The sequence below is a fragment of the Pundamilia nyererei genome, unplaced genomic scaffold (genome assembly GCF_000239375.1).
Source record: "Pundamilia nyererei isolate P.nyererei 1_Seehausen unplaced genomic scaffold, PunNye1.0 scaffold00121, whole genome shotgun sequence".
Taxonomy (NCBI): domain Eukaryota; kingdom Metazoa; phylum Chordata; class Actinopteri; order Cichliformes; family Cichlidae; genus Pundamilia; species Pundamilia nyererei.
In genome coordinates this window covers 238,472-248,807 of record NW_005187522.1, presented here as the reverse complement: position 1 = coordinate 248,807, position 10,336 = coordinate 238,472, and the positions used below count along the sequence as shown (strand labels likewise).

General features: G+C 40.3%; 1 protein-coding gene across 1 annotated transcript in view; it reads left to right on the top strand.

Moving 5' to 3' along the window:
- The window catches only part of colec12 (collectin sub-family member 12), a 33,271-nt gene extending 23,352 nt beyond the window's left edge, over positions 1-9,919 (top strand). Inside the window, exons 3-10 of the mRNA XM_005742491.1 lie at positions 1,761-1,883; positions 4,354-4,440; positions 4,581-5,624; positions 6,089-6,649; positions 7,424-7,566; positions 7,695-7,804; positions 7,890-8,032; positions 8,969-9,919. Coding sequence (XP_005742548.1) covers positions 1,761-1,883; positions 4,354-4,440; positions 4,581-5,624; positions 6,089-6,649; positions 7,424-7,566; positions 7,695-7,804; positions 7,890-8,032; positions 8,969-8,988 — 2,231 coding nt within the window. The 3' untranslated portion in view covers positions 8,989-9,919. The remainder of the gene's footprint in view (positions 1-1,760; positions 1,884-4,353; positions 4,441-4,580; positions 5,625-6,088; positions 6,650-7,423; positions 7,567-7,694; positions 7,805-7,889; positions 8,033-8,968) is intronic.
- The last annotated feature ends 417 nt before the right edge of the window (positions 9,920-10,336 follow it).

Below are 10,336 nucleotides of genomic sequence, written 5' to 3'. Positions count from 1 at the left end.
ACCCCCCCCTTTAGTTTGTCAGACATGATGTTTGTACAGATGTCTGGGTCCAAAGCAGAAAGGACAAACCCTCGCTGCCCTTTTGGTGGTCCCGGCCTACCCCTGACTTTAAAGCATAGATATACTCAACTGTACAAGTTATCTTTTGGATTAAATTTTCTGACTGTATTCTGTGACCATGGTGGGTATAACATGTTTCTATAAACAATTCTCTCCTTATTATTGTTATTATTCATGGTCAACAGCCTTGAAGACTGCTGTTGTGCTCTGTGAGGTTCTTTGACCCATTTCAATGTATTTCAGATTTAAATGAAATAAAAAAATTTATTACAGTTTGTGTTTTAGTAATGAGTTCCGATAATGATAACTAAAGAAAGATGAGCAGCCAGGACATTAGAGTGGTTGTAAACAAACCCTGATGTTGGCTACCTGAAGTTTGAACTCTAAGACCTTTATCCATACCGCTGCTTCCTTTGTCCTTCAAATGAAGCGATAGCCAGTCTCTCCGAACATTTAGCTTGCTTACAGTCTGTATGATAGCTGCACTTTCTTCCCCAGTCAGTCTTATCTTTCAGCAGTGTCACTGTGTTCAGTGATCACAGCAGTTGCTTAAGTGAGCGCACGGTTTTTATAAATAATAGAACCAATGTTGAAAGTAAATGGAAGACCCACTTTGTTTTATGATTATCTATAGCAATATGACATTTTATGAATGTACAGGACACCTTTTAACAACATCTTTTAAATAATAGTTTGTTACAGCTTAAGTTGTATTGATGAGTAATGATAATGGTATGATATTATACTAGAGAAACCCTGATGTCAGTTATAACTAAAGTTTGAACTGTAAGCCCTGCATCCACACTGCTGCTGTGATTTGTTTGTAACGGCAGATGGTGATATTGCACGATTTTCACATTTTGTTTGCAAACATCCAAATCGGGAATGTGTGACAATTTTCCATAAATTCTCCTTTCCTAAATAACCTGATAACCTGAAGTTCTTACCTCTTCCATTAAGAGCTTTTTGGCCTGTTGTGAATTCACGGCAGCTGTCTTGTATCTCTGCTTACTAAATGCTACTTTGTCAATTCGAGTAAAGTCAAGCAACCAACCTGCCTACAATGTTTAGCATTAAATCACTTAGTGTTGGGGATTTTTAGGAAGCAGAAGTAAACGTCTGCGACATGAATGACCAAAAATCTCAGTGTCCCAGTGTTCTAGGTTAGTTGCCAATGACACAGAAGGGGAATAGTAGTGTTTTGTATTGGTTCCTCAGTCATATGGATAACACATGTGCAGTGTTTTCAAAGTTTCATAGTGAGTTTTCTTGCCAGTTAATGGGGCCAAATGTTTTCAATTGATACTCAACTGGAGAAAAGCACAGCGTGTGCCACCACAGACACGCAGGTCTAAACTTAGTGATGACGTAAAAAAGAAAGAATCCATGTGGTTTCACTTTTTATATGAAAACATTTGGGATGTTTTTATGAACTTCCTTCTTCAGCTGGAGCGTGTATGGGTTACTACTGCAATTTTATTCTTCTTGCTTACAGCCAACCTAGAATAGAATAGAATAGAATAGAATAGAATAGAATAGAATAGAATAGAATAGAATAGCACTTTATTATTATTGTAAATGTACAACGACATTATGGGTGTCCCATGCCAACTGTCCCGGAATAAAATATATAAACTATAAATAGACAGTGCTGTACACTGTTCACTGGTTTGTGACACAGACCCTGTTGTGTGTTACAGGAATTCAGGAGGGTACAGAGTGCACCAAGTGCAAAAATGACTGGGCATTAAGGGCAGCCATCGCACTCCTCTATGTGCTCTGTGCCCTGCTCGCTATAGCGGTGGCTGTCCTCGGATACAAAGGTAAGCCGTAACTGAAGTTAAAATGCCTGCTTAAACAAATACTCTAGTTTTCAGCTGGATTGCAACTTCTGACATCCACAACAACTTACCTGACAACACTGAACCCACAATGTGTGCATAACGGGTTGAAGTGGAATAGCAGATGGTGACCTCAGTTTTTCCAGAGTGGCTCAGTTAGACCCTTTCTTACAAGCCAAGAAATATTGATGCTCTAAGCCAAATACATAGACTTTCCTTTAACTACAGATGATGGAACACTTATTTAATTAGGAAATTGTGTTCTTCACTACCCCTCCACAGACTGGCATATTAGATCACCAAATTGTGTAAATGTAAAAAACATATTCTTGCCATTTCCTTATATTTACATGTGAATTAAGTTCCTGTCCTCTGTGCTGTGGTGATATTGCTTGTACAAGCCCCTGGACTGTCAAAAGGCATAGCAACTGGCCCTGTTGCCCTTGGATGTATAATCCTGTATTGTACTCCTGTAGGTGTGTTTGCTGGTTTAGTATGACGTGATTCACAGAAAGTGAGAGGGGATCAGTATGAATGAAATTCTGTATAATTTTATTATGAAGTTCTTTCTCTTCACACAAACTTGGTTGATTTTTTTCCTTTTTTTTGTCTAATAGATTGAACGATAACAAACAGAAAATACAGTACACAAAATCTTGCTAGAAAGTCCAGAAAGGATGATAAGGCCAACTTCAGGAAAGACTTTGGACAGACAGAGAATTAAGATGTCTGACTTTGGCACAATTATAGTTTTTTTTCCCTTTGTTTACTCCTGCCCTGCCTTCTGACTCCCATGGTACCACAGCTTCTCTCTGCCTTTGTCTTTTTCTTTGATGTTTGATAAAAAAATTAAATGGTTGTATCACTAACAGTCAAGCCAGAGGCTTTGGCCTAAGATTAACCACTCTGTTGACAGAAACCGTTGTTTACTGTCCACCATATTTGACATCTTTAGCCACAGCTCTAAATGGGAAACAGATTGTGTGGCGCTGTCCTTACTGCATGCATGCTGCTGTTACTCCCTGTTTGAACAATGGAAATAATATTAAATAGAAACAGACAGGAATTCCACATATTTCAGGCGTTATCATCGGGGAATGCTTTCTGTGCCTTACACATTTGTGGTCCAAAGCAGTCACAGAAAAATATGCCGAAAGTATCCTCGAATGAAACACTGCTACAGTCCTACCTGCTCCACAGGCAACGGATGGCATATTTGCCTAATGGGGAAAGACTTAATCCAAACTACTGCACAAGTTTAGATTTAAATCAGAATTAGGTGCTGTCAGGTTTGTTTTAGGCTTCCAGCTTTGCGTCTGTGTTAGCGTCAAGCCCAAGTGAGTTTGATGTCTTGGCTCTAATGTCTACCAGATGACTGTGCAGCGACTACCCAGGCTTAACAGCCCAAAGCAGATTTTATGGCTTGGTTGCAATTTGTTATCTCGTGAACTACAGACTAACTCACAAATTGCTGCGAGTGTCCAAAATACTTTGAGTGTGCAAGAAACCAATCTGAGCTCTGCATTCTATGATTTTTTTTCTATGGACTTTGTTATAGATATGCTGCTATTTTTCAAGTTAATGCTTTAATTCCTGTTAAAGAATTGTTTATTTAAATGTCTGCTCCAGCAGCTTTCATCAGTGTTAATCTCAGTTTGGGTAACTGCCTAGCTTTTGCTCATAACTTGTCCCAATAGGCAGCCAGACTTACTAAAAGACTTAAATTAGCAGCCTTATATAACTCGCAGTGCCTTTCCAATATAAGGATGTGAAAAGGATGGAAAGATTAACAGGGGTGAATGAGAAGGTATGTTCAAGATTAGTGGGGAGTTTTGCAGGTGTTTCTAGTTTATTCTAGATTTTTCTCACTGTTATCAATGGAATAAATTTATAGAGTGTTTCTGATTCACCCAAAAGAGAAGCATGTGACCATTTCAGAGAGACTAAGACAGATTTAAAGGAGATTACCTTCAAACTTCAGTTCTCAGCAGTTACCCAACAGCTCTTTGAAGCTGTTTTTGTTTGTCCCAAGTGCATGTTATTGTTTCATGTTTTTGTCACTCCTGGAATGATAACAGTGAACGCTTAGCGTGTTTTCCAGTTCAGTATTTAGACGCCCACATGCTGAGAGAAAAACAAAGCATGGAAGAGAGGAGACTCTTCCTGCAGATGTAAGGAGAGAGAAAGTGGAACCAGAGTCGTAAAGCGCTGGCGTGGTATTGATTATGTGTTTGACATTATTTACACTGATGAAGTGGAATTTGTGAGGAAAAATGTTAGGAAAGTTTTTCACTCCATTCAATCCCATGTCCCCATCAGTGGCGTTTAACTTTTCCAGTTTTTCATTGCAGCAGTATGAGTGTAACAATGCCCTCTGCTGTTAAGAAGCCCTTCTGCAGAATATACTATATCTATCTTCAACTTTAAGACAGTCGCTTTCATTTTTTCTTAGTGGTTGAGAAAATGGACAACATGACAGAGGGCATGCAGAATTATGGAGGCAAGATCATTGCTGTGGAGACAGACTTAAAGAAACTAGGTAAGTTCCAGTAACACAAGATTATATCATAGATGTCGAAAGCTGCAGAGATTTCAGTGACGTGTACAAGAAAGTAGGTTTTGGCTTTGACACTATACTATATTTGTATGTCCTATTAACAGTGTGTGACTGTTTTTCAGATGATCAGGCTGGAGTGATGTCAGTTAATGCCACTAGTGAGATGAAGATTTTCAAGTCAGATCTGGAAGCGTTACAGAATCAACTACAGCGCATTGCAAACAGGGCAACAAGTAACAGCGACAGGCTGGATGAACTTAGGATAACAGGAGGTGATACGGAAAGTGCACATGTCTCACTGCAGAGTTTTATGGAAAACAATGATGCTTCACTGCGTGGCATCAAGCAGACCTTGACCTCTTACAGTGGAATGATTGACAGCCTTGAGGCGGACACTGCACGGCTCCAGTCTGAGATACAGAGCCAGGTCAAAGTACAGAGCCAGACTCAGGTTGATGTCAGTGCGCTGAACATCACGCAGGCCCAGCAGCGCAATCTCCTCAGCACACTACAGAAGACAATTGAAAATGCAGGACAGGAAGTTCAGAAACTGAAAAATGACTATCAGATTCTGCAGCAAACAGCCAGACAAACACGGGCTGACACAGAGTGGCTGAAGGAAAAAGTTCAGAACCTTCAGGTTTTGGAAGCCAACAACTCCGCCTTGGCCAGAAACAATGAAGAAGCTCTAAATGACTTGGGAGCTCAGCTCAGCACTTTAGCCAGCCAAATCCAGAATACCTCAGCTCTCACAGAGGGACATGACCAGAGCTTGCATGAGATGATGGACCACCAGAGAGACCATGATAATGCCACCTCGTTTAAGTTTGACAAAATGGAAGCACGATTAGATAGACACGAGAATGACATGAACCGCGTGACTGGAAACATTAGCTTTGCCGCACAGATTCTTGGTGTCATCAGTTCCGAGCTGAATGGCCTGAGGTCCTGTGCTGAGACAGTAATGCAGCACTCTGACCTGTTAGTGGGACTGAATGGAAGTGTGACACAGGCCAACGCAGACAACAGAGAGCTGCGCGCCCAGCAGGATGAACTAACAGCCCGGTTGGACAGAGAAGTCAACAACTTGTCCATGGTGATGGAGGAGATGAAGCTAGTGGACAGCAAGCACACACAGCTTATCACCAACTTTACCATCCTACAAGGTGAGGAATACCTAGGGTGCCTGATTTAGAGCTTTTCATCATCATATGTAAATAAAGCACCTTTTCCAATTATTTGTGAAAATTATGACAAGTATATTTAATTATTCTAGGTATGGAACTCGTACATTTTTAATTAATATAGAAAAGTATAAGAATATATAGATAGATTTCTTCCACTTCCATTTTGTTAAATAAATAAGTACAACAGTTTTCAGTTTCTTGGGGTAAGTTACATCGTCTACAACCTTCTGGTCTTAAGAAGAATCATATTTATGAATTATTTGTGACTTCTGACAGTGACTAGGATTGTACCTCTTCTGATTTGTAGTATGCATTTGTACCAGAAAAGAAATATAAGATTACAAGAAATCATTTGTGTGATGTTTTGTGTGACAGTGCATGTAAACATTAATTGTTACACATTGTTCTATCAGTTATAGTTCACTTATCTGCTCGTATTTCAGGCCCACCAGGTCCAAGAGGGCCCAGAGGTGATAGGGGTCCTCAGGGGCCAATGGGCCAAACGGGACAAAAGGGTGATAAAGGAGACAAAGGAATGCCAGGATTCGTCGGACTTAAAGGAGAGCAAGGTGCAGCCGGACCACCAGGCGCAGCAGGTCCAAAAGGTTCAGTTGGGGCTCGAGGTCTTGTAGGACCTAAAGGATCAAGAGGGTCTAGTGGTCGACCTGGAAACCCTGGTGAGAAAGGTGACCCTGGGGTTCCAGGGCCTCCTGGGAGGGATGGACCTTCCGGAATGCCAGGACCGCCCGGGCCACAAGGGCCCAGAGGAGCAGCAGGACCTTCAGGTATGGAAGGACCCCGTGGGCCTGTTGGACCCATGGGCCCTCCAGGTCCTCCCGGTCTCCCAGGACTTCCTGGAACTCCCATATTTGTAAAGCCACCTCAGCCCACTCAGCCCCGTCCGGTCACTCAACCTCCCAAACCATCTCAACCTTCTAAACAAGTACAGGAACCACAGGGCTCTGTGTCGGTCCAGCCTCCTGTTGCCACAAGTCCAAAGCCTGGTGAGTTTTGTCCTGTCTCACTCTCATCAAACCCAACCGTTCATGGCAGTTGGCTGCCCCTCTCTGAGCCTGCTTCTGCTCGAGGTTTCTTCCTATTAGAAGGGTGTATTTCCTTCCCTCTGTCACCAAGTGCTTATTGATGGAGGTTGTCTATTTGTTGTGGTTTTCTCTGTATTAGGGTATTGTAGGGCCTTTATCTTACAATATAAAGTGCCTTAAGGTGACTGTTGTTGTGATTTGGTGCTAAATAAATAAAATAAAATAGAATCTTGCACGGTGGCACAGTGGTTAGCACTGTTGCCTCACAGCAAGAAGGTCCTGAGTTCACTCCAGCCTGAGCATCACTCCAGCCTTTCTGTGTGGAGTTTGCATGTTCTCCCCGGGTACTCCGGCTTCCTCCCCCAGTCCAAAGACATGCACTTTGTGGGGATAGGTTAACTGAAAAATCTAAATTGCCTCAGGGCAATTTAGATTTTTTGGTGTGAATGTGAGCGCGAATGGTTGTCTGTCCCTGTGTGTTGGCCCTGCGACAGACTGGCGACCTGTCCAGGGTGTACCCCGCCTCTCACCCTATGGTAGCTGGGATAGGCTCCAGCACCCCCCGCGACCCTGAAAAGGATAAGCGGAAGCGAATGGATGGATGGATAGAATGAAGTGATTAGATAAATTAGACCAGGACATTTTTGTAAATGTTGATACCTTGTACCATCTAAACAGCATCTCTAGTGATTTTGTTTTCTTGGATAACATGTATGTGGTAATTCATTCTTCCAGGTTGTCCACGTGAATTCAGAAACTTTGGAGACAGCTGCTATTACTTTTCTTCTGGTTCACAGAGGCTCAACTTTGATGAGGCCAACCGGTTTTGTACTAATCGTTCAGCTCATATGCTCATTATCAATAACAGTGAAGAACAGGTAAATTCAATTACATCCATATATTCCATATAAAGCTATTGCTAATTTTAAACAATTGCACAAATTGACATAAAACATTATTATAAACATTTTTTCTTGTTACATCTTCTTTTCTATTCTACCTCTAGCAATTTGTAAAAAAAGCCATCACAGGAAAAGGATATTTCTGGCTTGGACTGAGTGACAGAGAGGAGGAAAATGTCTGGAAGTGGGTAGATGGAACCATACCAGTTTTCACGTGAGTTGCAAATTTGTGTATGTATTTTAACTGTACAGGACAATTTTAACAAAGTGTAACCAAGTGTCTTTGTGGTTGTTTTTAGGAAGTGGAAGCCTGGCCAACCTGATAACTGGAAGCATGGTCACGAAGACGGCGAGGACTGTGCTGGCCTTATCCATGAGGCCAACTGGAATGACTTTTACTGCACTGACCGCATTGGTTTCATCTGTGAACATGCCTTTGACAGTTAGTACCTTCTTCATATTGGACTTTTAAATTTCCTATTTGTGTGTATTTCCATAGTTGCTTAATTTGTGTTTTTGGAAACAAAGCCCATATGACGACCAAGTTTGTTTATTCAACTCCAAATGTATATTTTTAAAATGTGTCACAAATGTGTAATGTCTTAAAAAGTTATACTACATTCATTTACGCTGTTCTTTTGTAGACTGATGCAGTTTTGTTTATCTAAACAGATCCAGTAATTATGATCCCCTGTTCAAATTGGACTGATTCAAGATCACCTTAATATATTTTATTAAGTTTTTCAAAAGAAAAATAAACAGTCTAGTTTATTTTATAGTTATATAGATATACACACAGAGACATATACACACACAAAGAAAGAATTTAATCTATTTTAGAATAATAATAATGGATTTATATAGCGCTTTTCAAGGCACCCAAAGCGCTTTACAATGCCACTATTCATTCACTCTCGCATTCATACACTGGTGGAGGCAAGCTACGGTTGTAGCCACAGCTGCCCTGGGGCAGACTGACAGAAGCGAGGCTGCCATATTGCGCCATCGGCCCCTCTGGCCAACACCAGTAGGGTAAAGTGTCTTGCCCAAGGACCAACAACCAGGACAGAGAGCCTGGGGATCGAACCGGCGACCTTCCGGTTACAGATACGCTCCCCAACCCCCTGAACCACGGTCGCCCCGTAATAAGGCTGTAACAAAATGTGGAACAAGTAAAGCACTGTGAATACTCTCTGGATGCACTGTAACAGTGAACATCCCCTGCTAAGTGGAGCTTAGTCATCATTAATAGCTGTTTTTTCATACAATAACACCTCAAAATGTCGCTGGGAGAGCTATAACTGTAAATGCAACATCTTGGGCGCACACACAGAGATACAGATACAAAATGTGTTGTATTTTTTTGTTCTCTTCACAGTGAAAGTTCCAGTTTTATAGCATCCATCTAAGAAGTAGTGATCAGTCTCCTTTCAGGAGAAAGGTGAAGAGGTTGAAGACGTCACTATAACGAGGGCCATGCAGAGAAGCACTACGTGACTAGAAGACTCTGATAAAGCCAGCCCAGTGGAGCATCACTGACACTTGGACTTTTATTTGTCTTTAAAGGCACTTTACAACATAGTACCATGCAAAAGGCAGAGCAAACACAGAGCCATTCCACTGTTGTATTAATTTAGATTTTGTACTGAAAAAACATGAGTATCTTCATTTATTTAGGCTGATGCAGCCACAGTTGTACATGTGTATCTGTAAATAATATTTTACAAATGACAATTAGTTGGTTGGAACTGAATTTGATATTGTTTGATTTGTTCAGTCTCAGTCTCAGTCTTTACACATTTAAACTGTCAGAGTATACTTCAAATCTTTGTATCCGATAAAATACTCCACAGAATCATAGAATTATCATTTGTTTACAAGCAAGTTCCCACAAACATGGTGAGCAACCACTTGTCATCATTGCCCAATAAATACCTGTAACCTAACAAAAAGAAAGAAAAGTAGAGTAAATTTTTTCAGTGCTTTTTTGGAGGTTGGGGGAGAATTGATTGCTGATGTGAGCAGTGTTGCTGCCTTACAAAGGACTGTATTTCTTGGACTTTGACCTGCCAGTATTATCTTAATCTGATATATACATGATCCATATGCACATGGTTTGTAATGTATCCATTATCAGATGATTTCTTCATTATGCCAAATGCAATATGCGAAACATTATAATTTGTATAATCAATTTTTTTTGTTGATCTTATGGACTGAATAGCAATGTTTAATCCAGTTTAAGGTTCATCTGTGAGTTCATTCAATCACCACATTCCGATGGATCGGGTCAGAATGCTTAACACAATAAAATTGGGAAAAAATTTGTGTGGAATCACTGACTGTTGTCCATAAAATATTTCAGTAAATGTGTGCAGACTGGTTAGCATGAAATGCCAAGTGTTTACACATAAAAACTGAAGGAAAATAGAGACTTTAAATTTCAAATATTACTGCTAATCTGCTATTTATGTCTTATTTGCATTTTTATTTTGTCTTCAATAAAACGAGTGTATAACAGTATAGCATCAGTACTTTGAGAAAAAGTAGCAAAATATTACAAAAAATCTAAACTACAGCTAAACTTACATATTTCACACACTCTAGACAGAGTGTGTGAACATCACTGATGCTGCCTAAACCTACATACTATTGTATTAATAATATAATAATAACATGCTAATATTATAAATTGACAATTACAACACATTGACTAAATAATGGATTTATATAATGTAATATTCAG